General features: G+C 40.1%; 1 protein-coding gene across 1 annotated transcript in view; it reads left to right on the top strand.

The window, feature by feature from the left end:
• Positions 1-21948, top strand: part of szt2 (SZT2 subunit of KICSTOR complex) — a 260612-nt gene that overhangs the window by 91518 nt on the left and 147146 nt on the right. The window contains 6 exon segments of the mRNA XM_087990508.1: positions 8165-8339; positions 8784-8876; positions 13646-13727; positions 15006-15302; positions 15903-16038; positions 17972-18088. Coding sequence (XP_087846634.1) covers positions 8165-8339; positions 8784-8876; positions 13646-13727; positions 15006-15302; positions 15903-16038; positions 17972-18088 — 900 coding nt within the window.

The following is a 21948-nucleotide window of genomic DNA, read 5'->3' on the forward strand; positions in this document are numbered from 1 at the left end:
ATGAGCATGATAGTCTGAAGGGTCCTTTTCTGTGCTGTACCTCTCCGACTCTTTGACCCTATCACCAAAAAAAATCAAGGAAAGGGTTAGAATTTTTTTTTGAAAGATTGAATTTCTGTGAATAGTGAGAGGGAATCCAAATGGCTTTTATAAAGGGAACAGACAAATATTCATGAAAGAGAAGCAAGCATTGTAAAAGAGCAAGAAATGGAACAGAGCTTCTGGCTAATTCTTTAAGGGCAGTGGCAAAATTGCAGGGTCGCCTTCTGGGATGTAAAATGTCATGGTTTAGGGATCGACTTCCAGAGAACAAGGTTAAAGGCTTTGCCACCAAATGAGGGGAAAGTTGCATACAGTGAAAACCAGAATACAAATCTCCCATCAATTTATACCATATTTACTGAATAATACATGATACTTAGAAGGCATACCAATGGCATTCATTTGTCATTATTGCATATCATTTTAGATTATTGAATTTAGCATTACATTTATAAAAGTTGAACCTAATTTCCTGATATTGGAATTGAACATCTAACTGTAATTCTCACAGTTAAATTTAAATTTGGGATATGAACTTCTGAGTATTTATTCTTAATGAAGAACAGTGTTTAGAGAGCGTCAGATAGGTTGGAAATTTATTTTAATGAATTCTGAGAATGATTCGCTTTAGTTATTTGTTTATCACTATATTAACATGATTGAAAAATGCTTATTCATTTAAACATTTACTGCCGAGAAAAGATAATATTGGAGAAATATGAAAGCAATTATCAAGTTGCTGTTGAATCTTCAAATTGCCTTCCCCATGCAATATGTACCAATTTAATTTTTAGATTCATTTGTTTCTTTTTTTCAAACCTCATTTCTCAATTGGAGAAGATGAAAACTTAAAGTCCCATGTTGTCCAAACGTGAACAAAAGAACTGAACTCATGTGTTAAGGCGAGAATGACTGCCCTTGACAGTCATACAATATTTGGCTGGGAATAGCTTTAAGACCACCCAGCAAATTTGAAGTCAGTGGAAATCAGAGGGAAAATTCCACTGGTTGAAATTATACCTCGCCCAAAAGAAGGTGGTTGGCTAACTAAGAGAATGCAAAAAAGTTTGAGATCAAGTGGGCATTTTCAGGATGGCAGCCAGTAACTAGTGGAGTGCCACAAGGATCCGTGCTGAGGCCATAGTTGTTCACAATAAGTATTAATGACTTGGATGAAGGAAGCGAATGTACAATTGCCAAGTTTGTAAACGATGCAAAAAATGGATGGGAAGGGAAGTGGTGAGGACGATACAAAGAGTCGATGGAAGAATATAGACAAGTTAAGTGAGTGGGCAAAATTTGGCAAATCAAATATGATGTGGGCAAATGTAAGGTTATACAAAAATGGAGCAGTTCAACATTATTTAAATGGAGAAAGGCCGCAGAACACTACAAAATAGAGATTATGGGGTTCTAATGCATAAGTCACAGAAAGCTGGCATCCAAGTCCAGCAGGTAGCAAGGAAGGCAACTGGAATCTTGGCCGTTAATTCGAAGGGAATGTAGCATAAGAGTAAGGAAGTTTTGATAGAACTATACAAAGCATTGGTCAGAACACACCTGGAATTCTATGAACAGTTTTGGGCCCCGTATCTAAGGAATGGTATACTGCCATTGGAGGAATCCAGAGAAGGTTAGTTAAGAAGGATTTTCTTACGAGGAGAGATTGAGTAGGTTGAGGAATGAGAGGTAGCCTTCCTGAAGATTTTTAGAAGCTTGACAGATTAAATGTAAAGAGGTTGTTTCCCCTTGTGGGAAAGTCCAGGATCAGAGGGCATAATCTCAGAGTAATGGGTCGCACAGATGAGGAGGAGTTGATTTTCAGAAAGTGGAGACTGTGTGTAATTCTTTAACACAGACAACTGTAGAGGCTGGTCATTAACAATATTTCAGATTAAGATAGAAAGTGGAGTTGACAATTGTCAGATGTGCCATGATTTGAAGGAATGGTGGAGTAGACTCGGTTGGTCCAATGGTCTACATCTGCTCCTACATCTTATGGCCATTTGGTTCTGTTACTTAATGCCCACAATGATGATTCATCTGAAGTTTTTATACGTACTAATATATTTGAAAGTAAAAAATAACTTTCTATTTAAAATCACTGAAATATTTCCACAGCCATTTCATTAAACTTGTATTCTTCAAGAACCATGTTGATGTGAGCTTTCAAAAACAAATTGGAAAGAATATAAAATGAAACAATTTTGACAGACCCTCCCAAAACCACAGTCCAACCACGTCATAGCAAAGCCACAGACCTTAGACTGATTGATTTTTGAATGTCTACAACCTGCTGAGTGAAGGCATTTCTCCTCCTCTATCTTGTGGCCCTTTATCCTGAGACTGTAACTGCTAGTCCCAATCTCTCCAGCTAGGGGAAGCATATTTACGTTGTCAAGACTTCCAGGATTTTGATGCACCATATTTTTAACATAAATTTTGTTCTTCCCACTTTGTCAGTTTCAGTTCCTTTCTCTATGCTGAGAGCTGCTAATTGGCAACTGTACATTCCTCTGTTGTTGGTTTGTCTTGGTTTCAATGATGCTTTATTTTATCAAAAATATGACTTAGAAGAAGGAAGACTCGCACCTAATTCAAAATGCCTGAGTGAATTTATTTTCCTTGTGCTTCAAGTGAACTTCTTATTTATTTAGATTAGATTACTTACAGATTACTTAGTGTGGAAACAGGCCCTTCAGCCCAACAAGTCCACACTGACCCGCCAAAGCGCAACCCACCCAGACCTATTCCCCTACACCTAACGTTACGGGCAATTTAGCATGGCCAATTCACCTAACCTGCACATTTTTGAACTGTGGGAGGAAACCGGAGCACCCAGAGGAAACCCACGCAGACGCAGGGAGAATGTGCAAACTCCACACAGTCAGTCGCCTGGGGTGGGAATTGAACCCAGGTCTCTGGCACTGTGAGGCAGCAGTGTTAACCACTGTGCCACCGTGCCACCCACACTGTGCCACCGTGCCGCACATTTATGAAAACAAACTTAGCTAAAGAATAAAATTATGGTACACAGGGCAATACTCTGTCAAATACACTTAAAATATTTATTTCAATCATAATGAAAGGTGTGGTAAGAAATTCAAAACCATTCGTGTTGTTTTCTGTCAAAATTGTTTCATTTAAAATTCTTTCCATTTTGTTTTAGAAAACTCATCAACAATACAATTTTAACAAAGTGCCTGTAGAAATATTTCAGTGGTTTTAAAATAGAAAATGAAATCTTCATTTTTTGACTTTCAAATATATTACTACGTATAAAAACGTCCAGTGAATCATCATTGTGACAAGGGGTTCCTCATGATAGACTGGCTAGCAAAGTTAGATCATATGGAATACAGGGAGAACTAGCCATTTAGATACAACACTGGCTTGAAAAAAGAAGACACAGGATGGTGGTGGATGGTTGCTTTTCAGACTGGAGGCCTGTGGCCAGTGGTATACCGTAAGGATTGGTGCTGGGTCTATTGCTTTTCATCATTTACATAAATTATTTGGATATTAACATAGGAGGTATAGTTAGTAAGTTTGCAGATGACACTAAAATTGGAGGTGTGGACAGCGAAGCAGGTTACCTCAGATTACAATGGGATCTTGATCAGATGGGTCAATGGGCCAAGGAGTGGCAGGTGGAGTTTATTTAGACAAACGTGAGATGCTGCATTTTGGAAAGGCAAATCAGGGGTGGACTTATACATTTAATGGTAAGGTTCTGGAGCGTGTTGCTGAACAAAGAAGCCTTGGAGTGCATGTTCATAGTTCCTTGAAAGTGGATGTACAGGTAGATAGAATAGTGAAGAAGGCATTTGGTATACTTGCCTTTATTGGTCAGAGCTAGATTAGAGTGGTGCTAGAAAAGCACAGCAGTTCAGGCTGCATCCGAGGGGCAGGAAAATCGACGTTTCGGGGCAAAAGCCCGAAAAGCTTGATGAAGCTTTTGCCCGAAACGTTGATTTTCCTGCTCCTTGGATGCAGCCTGAACTGCTGTGCTTTTCCAGCACCACTCTAATCCAGAATCTGGTTTCCAGCATCTGCAGTCATTGTTTTTATCTTTATTGGTCAGAGCATTGAGTATGCATGTTGGGAGGTAAAAACACTGACTGCAGATGCCTGAACTGCTGTGCTCTTCCAGCACCACTAATCCAGATACATGTTGGGAGGTCATGTTGCAGCTGTACAGGACATTGTTTAGACCACTTTTGGAATACTGTGTGCAGTTCTGGTCTCGCTCCTATCGGAAGGATATTGTGAAACTTGAAAGAGTTCAGAAAATATGTACAAGGAAGTTGCCAGGGTTGGATGATTTGATCTATAGGGAGAGGCTGAAAAAGCTGGAACTGTTTTCCCTGGAATGTTGGAGGCTGAGGGATGACCTTATAGAGGTTTATAAAATCATGAAGGGCATGGATAGGGTAAATAGACAAGGTCTTTTCCTTGTGGTGGAGGAGTCCATAACTAGACGATATAGGTTTAGGGTGAGAGGGGAAAGATTTAAAAGTGACCTAAGGGGCATTTTTTTCATGCAGAGGGTGTGCGTGTATGGAATGAGCTGCCAGAGGAAATAGTGGAGGCTGGTACAATTACAACATTTAAAAGGCATCTGGATGGGTGTATGAATAGGAAGGATTTAGAAGGATATGGGCCATGTGCTGGTAAATGGGACTTGACTAATTTTAGGATATCTGGTCAGCATGGATGAGTTGGACTGAAAGGTCTGTTTCCCTGCTATACATCTCTATGACTCTAACAGTTGTGAAGGCCTGAAAGTAATTGAATGTCAGCAACAGTAACTCTTAAAAAGACTGTTAGGTGAAAGAGCATGGTGATTACTTTCTCTGTGCTTTAAGGTAACTAGCAAAGAAATCAGAGGAAGTATTCAATGGAATGCAAAATTCTATGTGACATAGAACATAGAAGAATACAGCGCAGTACAGGCCCTTCGGCCCTCGATGTTGCGCCGATCCAAGCCCACCTAACCTACACTAGCCCACTATCCTCCATATGCCTATCCAATGCCCGCTTAAATGCCCATAATGAGGGAGAGTCCACCACTGCTACTGGCAGGGCATTCCATGAACTCACAACTCGCTGAGTAAAGACCTTCCCCTCTCAGTTGTAATTTCAGTTCCTGAGGTTTTCTGCAGAAATTATTATTAAAGAAGTATTTTGAAAGTCAGTTTTGAGAAGATTTGTAGCTCAGGTTGAGGTTCCGGATGTAAGTTTGCTCACTGAGCTGGAAGGTTCGTTTTCATACGTTTCGTCACCGTACTAGGTAACATCATCATGAGCCTCCCGTGAAGCACTAGTGTCAGTGACCCACTTTCTATTTAGTGTTTAGGTTTCCTTGGGTTGGTGATGCAATTTCCTGTGTTGATGTCATTTCCTGTTCTTCTGAAAAGGGACAGGGAATGACATTACCACATCTGAGAGAAATAACAAGAAATGACATGGAAAAATGATGTCAAATGGCATCACCTCAAGAACTGACATCACCACAGGATATGACATCACCAGCCCAAGGAAACCTAAACACAAATAGAAAGCAGGTCACTAACAGCAGTGAGCAAAAGTGTAGACTGCAGATGTTGGAGATCAGAGTTGAGAATGTGGAGCTGGAAAAGCACAGTCGGTCAACCAGCATCTGAGGAGTAGGCAAGTCGATGTTTTGGGCAAAAACCCTTCATCAGCAAGGTTTCTGATGAAGGGCTTTTGCCCGAAACATCGATTCTTCTGCCTCTCGGATGCTGCCTGACCTGCAGTGCTTTTCCAGCACCACACCTTTGACACTAACATCGATGCTTCACCAGATGCTCACTGATGATGTTACCTAGTATGGTGACAAAACGTCTGAAAATGAACCTTCCAGCTCAGCGAGCAAACTTACATCTAAATATTTTGATCCTGAGTAATTTACAAGCAAAATATTTTGTGTGCTTTTAATTATAAAATATTTCTGCATGTCTTAGCATAGCTATCGTAGAGTTATATAGATCTTCAAACACAGCAGTACACCAATCTTTGCTGCCATTTACACTTCATGGGAGCCTGTTGCCAGATCTCTCTCTATAACCTACCAGCATGTCCTTTTATTGTTTTCTTCATTATGTACTTACATAGTTTTGCCTTAAATATGCCCTTTGCCTCAACCACTATTTGTTTTAGCAGACTCCACAATCTTACTATCCTTTGGGTAAAATGATTTCTCCTGAATTGCTTGTTGGGTTCATTGGAAACTATTTCATATGATCACCTCTAGGTTTGGTCTCTCCATAACTAGAAACATTATCTCTGTCTTCCTTATTATTTCCTTTCATAATCTTAAAGCCTTTGATATTTTTATTAAACTACCTGTGACTTAGCTCACCTTTCTCCATAATTTCACTGAAATTTGATTTTGGATGTTAGGGATCATCTAATTTTCTTTCATAAAAAGTTTTTATATAAAACTGTTCGCAGATCAAAATCCCCCTGTCTCCTTGCTGGCCTTGGAAGTTGGTTCGTGCTAGCAGAACAATTTTAAATTGCCATATGTAAATTTGATTGAAGCAATTATCTGTATAGAAAGACAATGAAATTGCCGGCAGCTGCTGTGAGTTGAATTATATTGCTTCATAAAACTCAGCTGGGAGTTGCATACCCTGTGAATACACTTCTGATCCTAAACTCTTAAAGTGATAAATGACCATTAACTAAACAATCATGTCCATTCATTAAGCTGACGTGATCTGGGTTGCTGCAGCTTTATCGTATCTGGTAAACTGGAATTCTTTCTTTGTAAAATTTTCTGAATCATTTTGAATGCAGATTTGTTGTTCCCAACACAAGGTGGATTTGTGCATTGGGAGGGTACCAGTTCGTGACTGAGATTAAATATGTGAGAAGAAATTCTCATAGTGAGAATGTTCTTTGACCCTATATGACAGTAATCGCATTGTGAGTTGAAGCAGTGATTAATCATACTGATTTTCTTTTAGTTATGGATTCCATGTCAGTCTTGCTAAGCAAAATAAAATGGCTGTGGATTCCTGAGAAATTTTTGTAATTAGTCAATAATCTTTTTCAAGTTACCACCAATGACGCCAGTTTGTATTCATATAGCGACATTAATGTAATAAGATGTCTTCAAAGTGCTTCACAAAACCAGTATGAGCAAAATATGACACTAATTAACACATGAGATACAATATTGGGGAGGATGTAAGCTTGGTCAAAATATATAGATGTTCAGGACCATCAAAAAGGAGGAAAGAGAAGCAGAGAGGTAGGTTTCCAGAGGGTATTGCAGAGCCCCAAAACTAAACAGACAGCTATTAGTGCTGGAGCAAGTAATATCAGGGAATTTCAATCATGCTGGGAGAGATTACAGAGATAAGGTGTAAGTAATGGAATAACTTGAGAATTTCAAAATTGAAGCATTGCTTAACCGGGAATCAACTTAGGTCAGTGTGTGAAGGTGTGATGAATGAAGATTTGGTACAAATTAGTGTACAGGTAGGAAAGTTTTGGATGATCTCACCTGCCTTAATATATCACTTCTAATAGCGTCGTAGAGATATACTACATGGAAACATACCCTTTGGTCCAACTCGTCCATGCTGACCAGATATTCTAAATTAATCTAATCCCAATTGCCATTACTTGGCCCATATCCCTTCAAACCCTTCCAATTCATATACCCATCCAGATGCCTTTTAACTGTTATAATTGTACCAGCCTTCACCACTTCCTCTGGCAGCTCATTCCATATGCACACTACCTTCTGTGGGAAAATGTTGCCCCTTAGGTTCCTTTTAAATCTTTCCCCTCTCACCCTAAACCTATGTAATCTAGTTCTGGATTCCCCCAAACCAGGGAAAAGACCTTGCCAAACATTTAAAAGAAATCCAACAGACACCATTACCAGATGTATTTTGCATATTTTTGTGGGGAATGGATAAGCCAGACAGCTTTTGGAGCGTATTGTATAAAACTGATTACTAGATTTAATACTTGCAGTGACTGGAAATGTATTTCATCTCTGATCATATACGATATCATATAAATAGCGTATTATTTGATTTTACCTTCTAAGGTCACTGATGTTTTTCTGTTCTGTTACCAGTATAGAGACTGAAGACCTCAGTGAACAAGATTTGAAGAGTGTACAATCCAGTGTTGCGTCTCCAGTGACACACGAAGAACCAAAAGCGAAGAAGATCTGTCTGGAATTTCCTCTATCATTTCTTCAGTCCAGCCAACATTGTGAGGTCTACCCCAACTTGCATAAAATCATTCAGGTATTGCATTGAGTTTTAGCAGCTATTTTTATTTATCAATGAACAGACAATTGCACAAACATTAGAAAAATAAGGGTGGAATAGAGTGTGTGGCCATTCTTAAGGATACAGCATTCAGGTATAAATCTTGAAGAAAAAAACGAGGTGAATTATATATATGAAAAACATTAAAGGCATGATATAAAATTAGGTGAGGCATTATGCAATTGATTGTGTTCAGCAAATCTGCATTAACTAAACTTCAGTGTTGGAGTGAAGATTTTATTAGATTTTAACCTTTAACTTCTGTTTATCTCTGACTTTGTTCACTTAATGATTCTTTAGTTCACAAATTATTTGATGAACATTTAAAATTAAAAGCAGTAACTGATGAAATGATCTACATAATTACATATTCATGTAAACCTCTGTTTTGACTCTTTGCTTTGAATTTTGTCTTTTCAGGACAAATTCCTTGAGATTGGACGGCAACATTTCAAGACTGTGCCTTCAAATCCTTATTATTTCTTTTACTGTCCGCCCTCAGCGAAGCGAGAGGTAAGTTTGCAATGACCTAAAACATGCACTGTAATTGGGAATTGAGTCAGAGATTTGAGAAAAGAAATTATGCAAAGCTATAAATTGTTTTACTAATGAGAAATGCAGATTGTCTGCACAGTAAGTCACAAATCATATTATATGGTTATAAACCATGACTATCCCCAATGAGATATGTAAATCAGCTGTTTTGTTAAGGACATTGAGGGACAGATTGGCAATGCTATTTGGTTATGTCAACTGAAGCCTGATTAAAAACGTTATATGATTACAAATAGGATTAAACCTCATAAGGGATGTGCCATTTTACTTTTTTCCTTTAATTCGTTCCGTGTGTGTTTCGTTGGAAATAGCAGCTTTACAGTATTTAACCCACATGGCCATTCTCATTGTGAAAGTTGTGGTGATGACAGCCGAAGAGTCCTTGAGCACTGGGGAGGATCATAACTTTTCATTTGCAGGATGGCAAACTATAGCTAGTGGAGTGCTGCAATGATCACTACTGAGGTCTCAACTATTTACAATTTATATTAATGTCGTGAATGAGGAGACTGACTAAACATGGATAAGTAAGAAAGCTGGTTGTAAGGAGGATGCAATAAATCTGCAATGGGATAAAGATGGGTTAAGCAAATGGGCAGGAAAATGCCAAGTGGCTTTTCATGTGAGAAAATGTGAGGTTGACCACTTTGTCAGGAGGAACAGAAAGCAGAACATTATTTGAAATGAAAGAGTCTGTAGAATGCTGCAGTGCAGAGGTATCTGGGTGGCCTCATACATGAATCAGAAAATGTCAGAATACAGATGAAGTAAGCAATTAGGAAGGGAAACATAATGTTGGCCTTTATTGCAAGGCGAATGAAATATATAAATACAGAGGTTTTGCTACGACTGTAGAAGGCATTAAGGAGATCTTAGCTGGGGTAGCGTGTACAATTTTTATCACTTTTTTTGCTTACTTTGGAACCAGTTCATAGGTTCACTAAGCTGATTCCTGGGGTGAGAGGTTTGTCTTATGAAGAAAGATTAAGCAGGTTGAGCCTATACTCATTGGAATTTAGAAGAATGAGAAGTGATCTTTTGAAAGATAAAAGATTCTGAGGGGGCTTCACAGTATAGATGCTGAAAGGAGATTTTCCTTCATGGAGACATCTCGTACTAGGAGGCACAGTTTCAAAATGAGGGGCTTTCTATATAAATTGAAGCTGAGGAGGAATTTATTCTGTGAGGATCGTTAGTGTTAAAAATTCTCTTAGGAACACATGAATTAGGAGCAGGTGAAGCCTCCTTGAACCTGCTTCACCTTTCAGTAATACTATGGTTGATCTGATTTACTCCATGTTCCTATACAGAGGAACGTTGCTTATCCAAACAAGATTGCAAGATCACCATTCTTTGCTAAACTGTGTTATCTGAACATTCCATTATCCGAACATTTGATTATCTGAACAAAATTCTCCCCACCCGTGTCGTTTGGATAACTGAGGTTCCTCTGTATACCCTGACATTTTTCACCCCTTTGCTTATCAAGAATCTATCTAATTCTGCTATAAAAAAAAATTAAAAAACAGCACATACGCTATGTAGTAGAATAGTAAAGGTTGGATTCTTGAACACTCAAAGCTTACTTGGACAGATTTTGGATTGAAAAGGCAGTCAAGTGTGATAGCGGGCAGATGAGAAAGTGAACTTAAGACCACAGAATGGCTTTTGTCGGCTCAAAGGGCCAATTTTCAATCCTGTTTATATTTATGCTTTTATGACTGTGCAAATAAGTGACAACAATACATGAATTTTCTAGCACGGATTAAGTAATAATGAATTAGTATAGGAAATTAAACTCATAAGCACCTCTCATCAGGACCTACACTCTGCAATAAGCATGGACAGATTATGTACACTGTGTTCCTTGGCCAACATATCTAACTCAGGTTTGCTGCAGTCCTGCATTGAAGCTCAACACTAGTTCGAAGAACAACACTTCATTTTCCTTTTGGGGATGCTGCAACCTTCAGTATTCAATGACGAATTCAATAATTTTAGAGCCTGAGCATCTTCTCCCGTGTCCTTACCCCAAACCCCAAACCCCACACACCAAGGTCTTGTCATCACATAAGCTGTTACCACAGCCATCCCAATGTCAGCTAGCAATGGTCCCAACAAGCAGCTATTGACTACCCCAACATTCCTTTGTCTCTCCAACCATTGTTCTCTCTCTGAGGGCTTCATCTTCACCTTTTGTTCCCATATATGGCAGCAAATAAAGCTGGGAATGTACTCATTACTTACCCACCACCCAATACATTTCCTTTTCAGCAGAATGGATCTGGTTGTATGAAATAGCATGCTAACCTGGGGAATATAGATCATGTTGAATATAGAATATGCACTGCCACATAGATCATAGTGTTTCCAATCAGATGGTACTGCAGAGGAGTGATCGTGACAAGCTTTGGCAAACATGCTTCTGTTTGCAATTTTTGAAAAGATTTGTAGCTCAGGTTGAGGTTCTGGATGTAAGTTTGCTCACTGAGTTGGAAGGTATGCTTTCAGCATGCTTCTGTGCAGCAAAACATATCAGCACAAAATAGTTTTTTTTTAAATGACAAATCACTGATTGGCTTCCTACTGCAGTGGGTCACATCAGTCTACTTCAATAGTTCATCTACATTCAATAAATGGTTAAAGTTGTGGCAAGAATAGAGTGCGGACGGCATTTATTTGGAAAGTGTTACAGACAGGGGAAAGATGGTAGGATGGATTCCACCATTTTTTTACCTCCCAACTGACCGCAGATAGGCGTGTTTTTTAAAGGGATATGAAGGTTTTAACCCTCTGAATGGATTAACTGGGAGAATGGTAAAATACATGATTTCTCATCAATTTTTAAGCAAAAGGAAGAATTAAGTATTTATTTTCCAACACCCAAATATATTTGCAACAGCACCTACTCACTCATGCACACTGGCATGCACAGATACAAGAAATGGTGATAACAAAAGAGGCAGTATGCATTTAGTCTTTTTAAAACGACCTGAAATTAATGATTATACTTGATACTGAAATGGAATCTTGAAATGTTGCCGTCCTGGTGGTTTCCTTTTAGCTCACAGAAGAAATGGGGCTTGGTAATTTCTGATGACAAATTTACCGTGGCTTACTTCTTGCAACAGTATGTTTCTGGCTTTGCACCAGTCTTGTAGATAAAGGGCAAGCCCTAATTCTCTTCCTATGGCATGATTTTAGATGATGTCATGTCTTTGCTGGGCTGGATTTCTTCCCTCTGAGCTCCCTTATTTCTCAGACTGGGGTTGCTCTAACATGTCTGTTAATCAACATTCCCCATCACAAAATTGCTTATGTCAAGAGACCCTAGTATCTGTTTCTCCATTGTCGATATGGTAGGTTCCTGGTAAATCTTAGCAGGATTTATACATTTAATAGTAATGTCCTAGGGAGTGTTGCTGAACAAAGGGACCTTGGAGTGCGGGTTCATTGCTCCTTGAAAGTGGAGTCGCAGGTAGATAGGATAGTGGAGAAGGCGTTTGGTATGCTTTCCTTTATTGTTCAGAGTATTGAGTACAGGAGTTGGGAGGTCATGTTGTGGCTGTACAGGACATTGGTTAGGCCACTGTTGGAATATTGCGTGCAGTTCTGGTCTCGTTCCTATTGGAAGGATGTTGTGAAACTTGAAAGGGTTCAGAAAAGATCTGCAAGGATGTTGCCAGGGTTGGAGGATTTGAGCTATAGGGAGAAGCTGAACAGGCTGGGGCTGTTTTTTCCTGGAATGTCAGAAGCTGAGGGGTGACCTTATAGAGATTTACAAAATCATGAAGGGCATGGATAAGATAAATAGACAAAGTATTTTCCCTGGGGTGGGGGTATGCAGAACTAGAGGGCAAAGGTTTAGGATGAGAGAGGAAAGATATAAACAAGACCTAAGGGGCAACATTTTCACACAGAGGGTGGTATTTGTATAGAATAAGCTGCCAGAGGAAGTGGTGGAGGCTGGTACAATTGCAACATTTAAAAAGCATTTGGGTTGTACATGAATATGAAGGATTTGGAGGGATAAGGGCTGGGTGCTGGCAGGTGGGACTAGATTGGGTTGGGATATCTGGTCGGCATGCACGGGTTGGACCGAAGAGTCTGTTTCTGTGCTGTATATCTCTATGACTGTATGACTCTATACACAATAATGCTTCATGTTTTAAACGTAGCATCTCCTTGTGAGAGTTTCTCCTCACCACCATTCTGTGGAATTCCATGCTATAGCCAAAAAGTCTGTATAGTGGAACATCGTGACCCTTTTCTTCTGTAGGTATTTGCACAATAGCAGCTGTTAAATCAAAAGGAAAGATCTGTTGCATTTAAATGTCCTCTCAATGAAATGTCCCTATTGGTAATTTACATTTTAATATCCTGTTGAGACAAGCAGGCTAACTTTCCATCTTATGCTTTTGCATGTATATTGGTAAACAGGAAGGGATGTCACCTGATCTCCTAACTCCCATCTTGTTTTGAAAGTAGATTGTCCATTTCCATTTGCTTAAAAAAAGTTCACTCTTCATCAACCCAATAGTATATTTGCGTGAGCATGACCAAAGTTGAAAATGTGTAGCCCCAGTAAGAAGGCCCATACCACTCGTTAAAGCCACATGTGATTATTTTAAAATTTTAAATTTAATAATATCTACCAGAATTAATGAAAAAACTGATGTTGTTCTAAAGAAGATTTTCTCAAATGTATTTTATTCTGAATTGCAAAGGAAGAAACTTATCAAGATGAAAGGGACCGAAAACAGAGTGAAGAAAATGATCTTTCGGAGTTGGAGATTGCAGGGGAGGAGGGTAAGGTATTCGGGAATTTCACAGTATGGTGTGATTTAATCGCCATTTATGTTCACTGACACAAATAATGGTTTAGTTTTGAATTATTAATGAATTAATTGCTTTGAGGAGTGTAGTTTATTCTAAATATTGCACCCATTATCTGCATCTACCAGGTTAGATGAGAGTTGAATGCAAAATATAATTCTGAAACTCTATAAGTAATTAGACTTAATTTCAAATTCTGAAGACTTTCTACCATATCTTTATGATATTAAATGAAAAACTCATTATAACATTTCTTGTTTCCATGGTGACCATCCTTGTGAATTGACAGAGCAACAATTCCAACTTGGGTCGATTCAAGAGCTGGATTCATTGGGAATTATGATTTCTTGGAATTCAGTTTTGAGCACTAAGTCATCAAAGAGAATGTTGATGGTCATTACAATGGTCTATTCAGAACACATGCCCACTCTGAGATGCTCTAACATATATGGATTCTGGGTAATCCAAGATGGAGGACGGGAAAAAGTTGTGGCTGTAAGAGTAGCACCTTTTTTGAGGTATTTTCAATATTGGAGCTGATTTCCTCGAATTCTAGGAGCAGTATTTACTCTTTTATAAGCTGTTGCATTGTTTTGGAACTTTGGGGGGATAAAAGATCAAAACAATGGCACTTTTAAAAAAAATGAGGAAGGGAGACAAAGGCAGTGACTACAAGGTGGGAAGTGAATCAATGGAGAAAGAAACCTACACTGCTGTCTGACCCAGCAGTGACCCTTCACAGCTACTGCCTATGCTGTTTGACTTCAAGAATCTCTGAACATCGGAGTTCATCAAAGATAAGTGACCTAAAAGGCAATTTTTCCATGCAGAGAGTAGTGGTTGTATGGAATGAACTGCCCGAGGAAGTAGTGGAGGGTGGTATAATTACAACATTTAAAAGGCATCTGGATGGGTTTATGAATAGGAAGGACTTAGAGGGACATGGACCAAATGCTGGCAAATGGGACAAGCTTCATATAGGATATCTGATTAGCATGGACAAGTTAGATTGAAGTGTCTGTTTCTGTGCTATATATCTCTATGACTCTATATGCGACTTCAGAAATAGTATCTTTACAGGTCTGATTTCCTGAATTTATCTTTCAAAATTTCAGGTTTCAATCGAGTAACAGCCATTTTATTTCAAAGCTGTCAGCTAGTATTTAATGTGTTGAACTTTTGAGATTGTTATGAGATAAGTTAATATCAGTATGTTGCATTGTTGTGATTTTGCTTTCTGAAATCAAATAGGCAATATATCTGGTTGTGGTGTAGTGACAGAGAGTGATCCAGACCTGGAAGTGGAATATCGAGAAAGATCTGACAAAGAAGTACAGGATGCAGAATCACTCTCAGATACAAACACTATGAATAGGGATGATGATTCATTCAGTGTCCTTGGTGGAGATTCTTTAAATGAACAAGACATTTCAGATCAGGAAATGCCCCCATTATTTGTTCATCTCACTTGCTCAATTGGTGGGAAGAAGCGCCATGGACCATTCTCTGTAGAATCCATACCAGTGGAGTCATTGCCTACTTGCCTTGGTAAGTGATGAGCTTAATTTTTAAAGATTAGCTAAAATAATAATGTTTTCTTGTAAATAATTTTTAAACATTTTCTCCATTCCCAGTGGTATTTTCAATTTGTGAATTGGGAAGCTTGGCTGCACTCCTGCTGACAGGCTTGTATGTGCAGCCTATCAATTGGAGACAGTTGGCTCTTCCCTTGCCTCTGCTTTACTGTCAGCTTGATGTCTGCCGGTGATGATAAAGCATTAATGAGGAGAGATTTAGATGCAAACTTGGGTCATGTCATTCAGTACAGTAATTGTGCTTGCAGTTGTTACACATTTGTAGTATTCATTTCAAACGTGAACCTGTGCACAGCATTGAATGAGCAGCACGTGCACTTTATCAGTTTGATGGAGCACAGGATCACTTAAATTTTCTGACTGTACTTGCTCAGGAATCTGATGTGTTTGAAATGCTTTGGGTCTGGTAAATTGTTCACTGAGAGAGAATCAGCTGTTTGGATTTGGAATATTGCAAAACTATTGTTCTCACTGGAGCATCAGTTTCTTGTGTCACTGATGATTGGTTGTACCATAGGAAATTCTTCTTAAATGTTGAACTGTCTTCATTCAGGTGAAATTATCAGCTGCCCGGAGAGCTTCCCAGTCAAATCAATTGATCTAAATGACTTAGTTGTTACTCTGGACATTTTTGTGCTGACTCTTCCATTGGAAATTGAGATTATGCCAACACATGTAAACCACCACAGGTAGGTCAAGAGTATTATATCTGTTTTGAAAGTCTCAGCTGTAGAGTGCATAGCGAAATGAGTAAATCCTTCATCTCAGAGTAGACAGGACCTTAACATTTCGTTCAGAAAGTTCAACTATAATTATGTGCTCAAGAGTCCACTAAGTCTGAATGAAGATTGTTACTACTGGCCAAGAAGGATACTTTCACAGAGTTTAAGACATGACTGTTGGAGTAAAGTATTGGCCACACTTCTGGAAAACGATCCAATGAGTAATCCATGTGCTTTCAGTAAAAACAAATTGAATTTTTCAACACAAATACAGGCATCTGGCCCATCAGAATTTCCTTGGAGCACTTCTTCATATGACCACCTCGGCCTAATTTGAATCTGCTTTGCTTTCTGCCTTCTCAAATGTGCCTCTTGCTCAAACAATGAACTCCCTTTCAAACAAAATATGTGGACTGTACTCAGTAAGTTTATGACAAAGAAGATCTGTACAAAGGCATTCTTAAGTATTTATTCGTTCAGAGAATTTGGGCGTTGCTAGCTCAGCCAATTTGTATTGCCCATCTCTCCTTGCCATTGAGAAAATGGTGGTGAACTCTTCAACTGGTGCTGTCCATGTATTGAAGGTGCGTCCATAGAGATGGTTCCAGGGTTTTGATCAGTTCAGTAGAGGACCCATAGTATAGTTCCAAGTTCAGATGAAACGTACCTTGGAGGGAAGCTTTCAGGTGGTGGTGTTTTCATTTTCTGTAGCCTGTGGCCTTCCAGAAGAGAGAGGCTTCAAAGAGATGTACAAAACTCTGGCGCAGCCACATTTGGAGTATTGCGTACAGTTCTGGTCACTGCATATAGGAAGAATGTGGAAGCTTTGAAAAGGGTGCAGAAGATATTTGCCTGGTATGCAGGATGTTGCCTGGTATGAAGGGAAGGTCTTATGAGGAAAGGCTGATGGACTTGAGGCTGTTTTCGTTAGAGACAAGGTTAAAAGGTTACTTAATTGAGACATATTAGATAATCAGAGGGTTCGATAGGGTGGACAGTGAGAGCTTTTTTTCCTCAGATGGTGATGGCTAGCACGAGGGGACATAGCTTTAAAGCTTTGAAAATTGAATAGTGTAGGGTAGATAGTCTTCAGATTATTCCACAAGTCAGCGCAACATCGGGGGCTGAAGGGCCTGTACTGCGTTGTAATGTTCTGTGTTCTATATTTGGAAGGTGCTATTGAAGGGCTATAGGTCAGTTTAGCAGTTTTTCTCTGGATGGTATGTACTGCTGCTGCTGTGAATTAGTTGATGCAGGGACTGAATGTTGAAGGTGGTACATGCAGTATGAATCAAAAAAAGGTGTCAAGCTTCTTGAGTGTTGTTGGAGCTGCACTGAGTAGGCATGTGGAAAGTATTGTGGATTGTTATTACTGCCTTCTGGGTGGTAGCTGTCATAGAATTTCTAGCTCCTAACATGCTGTTGTAGCCACCGTAATAATCTGGTCAATGACAAACTGAGGATGTTGATAGTAGGGCATTCAACAAAGATCATGCCATTGAATATCAAGAGAAAATCATTATGTTCTCTCTTGTTGGAGATGGTTATTGCTTGACATTTGTATGGTGCAAATGTTTCTTGCTACTTATTAGCCAAAGTTTGGATACTGTCCAGATCTTGCTTTATGTGGGCATATTTTATTCAGTGTCTCTGCTAGGTCTAGCAATGTTGTCATTTAGATTATGTAGTTCTGTAGAAATGAGTAGAAGTCTATTTGCCTGCCCACGCTGTACTTGAGTTATGGTGTTGTCTGAGACAAGAGCAGATGTTTACATGTTATACTCAATTTCAGGCTACATTGACTTTGTGGTACTTTTTCCAAGGACAGCTGTGCTATTGTAAATTAATTTGTGTAGGCTTTTTGTGTCTAACTCTTTACAAATATTCTCATTGTCTCTAGGTACACATCTGAAAGCAGCAGCTCTATGAACCGATCACCAGGCCAACCATCATCATATCGATCTGATGACGAGATAATGCAAAACATTGATCGACTTGTTTCTACCACAGATGAAAGGTATGGTCTGCTGAGAACTAATTTTAGAATAATTCATCCTGGTAAGATTGTTCTTGAGGAAATTGTCAGAATTTGCTTAATCTATTTCAATTTGAAATTATCTGCATGAGCAGCATGCTATTTCCAAAGTGAAAAAATGTAAAATATCAGCAGTGTATTTCAGGATAACATTTTAGGTCTACTGTATGAAGCTCTGCTGTCATTTGTGAAAATTACTTGCTAATATAATATCCTAATCAAAAGTAATTTCTTTCAGCAATTTGTAACTGATTTATAACAGCTTGCACTGTGGAAATCATGGACCCAAGCTTAGCTTAGAATTTCAAGTTTTCTAACATTCTGCAGCTGGATTCTTAGAAAAACGATCTTATGGAAGTAATTAATTCGTTAAGCATTGGACATAGTGCTAGCGACCTATAAAGAATGCCGGTAGAAGCTCAGCGATATTTATCTTTGCATTTTAATAGGACATAGAACAGTGCAGTGCAGTACAAATCCTTCAGCCCACGATGTTGTGCCCAGTATTTATCTTAATCTAAGATCAACCTAACCTACACACCCATCAATTTACTGCTGTCCATGTGCTTGTCCAGCAGGTACCTCCTTCCCAAGATCCACAAGCCTGACCACCCTGGCCGACCCATTGTCTCAGCATGCTCCTGCCCCATTGAACTCATCTCTACCTACCTCGACACTGTCCTATCCCCCCTAGTCCAGGAACTCACCACATACGTGCGAGACACCACCCAAGCCCTCCACCTCCTCCAAGACTTCCGTTTCCCCGACCCCCAACACCTCATCTTCACCATGGATATCCAATCCCTCTGCACCTCTATCAGCCATGACCAGGGCCTCCAAACCCTCCGTTTTTTCCTCTCCAGACGTCCCCAACAGTACCCTTCCACCGACATTCTCATTCGTTTGGCCGAACTGGTCCTCACCCTTAACAATTTCTCCTTTGAATCCTCCCACTTCCTCCAGACCAAAGGGGTAGCCAAGGGCACACGTATGGGCCCCAGCTATGCCTGTCTCTTTGTTGGCTACGTAGAACAGTTGATCTTCCGTAATTACACCGGCACCACTCCCCACCTCTTCCTCCGCTACATTGATGACTGCATTGGCGCCACCTCATGCTCCCGCGAGGAGGTTGAGCAATTCATCAACTTCACCAATACATTCCACCCTGACCTTAAGTTTACCTGGACCATCTCTGACACCTCCCTCCCCTTCCTGGACCCTTCCATTTCCATTAATGACGACCGACTTGACACTGACATTTTTTACAAACCCACCGACTCCCATTGCTACCTGGATTACACCTCTTCCCACCCTACCTCTTGCAAAAATGCCATCCCGTATTCCCAATTCCACCGCCTCCGCCGTATCTGCTCCCAGGAGGACCAGTTCCACCACAGAACACACCAGATGGCCTCCTTCTTTAGAGACCGCAATTTCCCTTCCCATGTGGTTAAAGATGCCCTCCAACGCATCTCATCCACATACGCACCTCTGCCCTCAGACCCCACCCCTCCAACTGTAACAAGGACAGAACGCCCCTGGTGCTCATCTTCCACCCTACCAACCTTCGCATAAACCAAATCATCCGCCGACATTTCCGCCACCTCCAAAATGACCCCACCATCAGGGATATATTTCCCTCCCACCCCTTTCCGCCTTCCGCAAAGACTGTTCCCTCTGTGACTACCTGGTCAGGTCCACGCCCCCCTACAACCCACCCTCCCATCCTGGCACCTTCCCTTGCCACCGCAGGAACTGTAAGACCTGCGCCCACACCTCCTACTTCACCTCTATCCAAGGCCCTAAAGGAGCCTTTCACATCCATCAAAGTTTTACCTGCACATCCATTAATATCATTTATTGTATCCGTTGCTCCTGATGTGGTCTCCTCTACATAGGGGAGACTGGGCGCCTCCTAGCAGAGCGCTTTAGGGAACTTCTCCGGGACACCTGCATCCAATCAACCACACCGCCCTGTGGCCCAACATTTCAACACCCCCTCCCACTCTGCCGAGGACATGGAGGTCCTGGACCTCCTTCACCGCCGCTCCCTCACCACCAGACACCTGGAGGAAGAACGCCTCATCTTCCGCCTCGGAACACTTCAACCCCAGGGCATCAATCTGGACTTCACCAGTTTCCTCATTTCCCCTTCCCCCACCTCACCCTAGTTCCAAACTTCCAGCTCAGCACTGTCCCCATGACTTGTCCGGACTTGGCCTACCTGCCTATCTCCTTTTCCACCTATCCACTCCATCCTCTCCTCCCTGACCTATCACCTTCATCCCCTCCCCACTCACCTATAGTACTCCATGCTACTTTCTCCCCACCCCACCCTCCTCTAGCTTATCTCTCCACGCTTCAGGCTCTCTGCCTTTATTCCTGATGAAGGGCTTTTGCCCGAAACGTCGATTTTGCTGCTCCTTGGATGCTGCCTGAACTGCTGTGCTCTTCCAGCACCACTAATCCAGAATCTGGTTTCCAGCATCTGCAGTCACTGTTTTTACCTCGCTTAAATTTTACTCTAATTTTACACCAAACTCAAAACTTTTATTTATTTAGTAGCTTTTTGTGTGCAACGCTATCAAAAGCTTTTTTTGGAAATCAAAATGTAAGTGTTAATACTTACCATAGTCTATTTTGGGCTGTTAACTTCCTATAAGAAGCCAAGCAATTTAGTCAGGCAGGATTTTCTGCTTCTGAATCTACACTAACAGCTACCAACTGGATTATTGTTGTACAGATTTCAAATTTACCCTTTATTGCTTTATGTTACTTGCAGTGAAAGTAAACCTAATGGATCTGCAATTGTCATTGGCTGTTTTGTTCAGCTTTTCTGAATATAGGCACCAAAGTATGCTGGTTTAAATCTGCTGTAGTCCACAACATGTAATGATTTGTCAGTGCGTCTCAAATATCTTTGTCTTTCTCACCTGGGATAAATACCATTTATCTTTGAAATACTCAGCAGGTCTGGCAGCATCTGTGAAGAGCTAAGCAGAATTAGTGGGCCAGATTTTCATGGAGGAAATGGGAAACCTCGCAATTAAAGGAGATACATGAGCCAAAAAGGCTTCCCATCCCTAATCCCAACCATATTTTTGCTCTGGTGCAGACGGTGGAGTCAGATCCACTGCTTTTGGTGGCTGTTTAGATTATTTAGGTGTGAGAATGTCTGACAGGATGCTTCTAAGATGTTCTCTGGAATTTTCGTACAGATTTATTAAAGGCTTTTAGACCTTAATCTTCAGTCCTCACACCCTTACCCACTCGCATTTGAAAGGTCTCCCGAGTCATTTTGACTCAGTGAAAATCCATAGAAATGCAAGTATTAATTACTTTTTATCAGAACAACAATAAATTAGAAATGTAATATATTTAAGCAGATTTATGGGCAGAGGAGCAGTGGTAGTGGAGAACAAACAGAAAGGACTGTGGTATATTAATGTAGACCTTCCTTTTTTGTTCTTCGTTCCTACCAATGTCCCCTCTCCCTGCTTTTATACTTTATTTAAACCTATCACATGTCTACCTTATTCCAGTTCTGATGAAAAGTCATCTGAAACATCAACTATATTTTTTAAAAGATACTGACAAGCTTTCCTGAGTATTTTCAGAATTTTCTGATTTTTCTTCTGGATTTCTAGTATGAACCATATTTTGGCTTTTGTATAATTTATCCTTGGCAATTTATTTGCTTTGAGCATAACACAAGCTTTAGTCTTAGTTGCCATGAAGTAATATGTCTGTTGTCTTTGTTTAAAGAGGGCATGTAGTCAATGTCCCTTACAAATATGTCAAGACTATTTAAATTATTTATTGTTCATGGTCCTTCATCAACT

The sequence above is a fragment of the Chiloscyllium plagiosum genome, unplaced genomic scaffold (genome assembly GCF_037043375.1).
Source record: "Chiloscyllium plagiosum isolate Xiang-an unplaced genomic scaffold, Cpla_swu_hap1 HiC_scaffold_9, whole genome shotgun sequence".
Classification (NCBI taxonomy): domain Eukaryota; kingdom Metazoa; phylum Chordata; class Chondrichthyes; order Orectolobiformes; family Hemiscylliidae; genus Chiloscyllium; species Chiloscyllium plagiosum.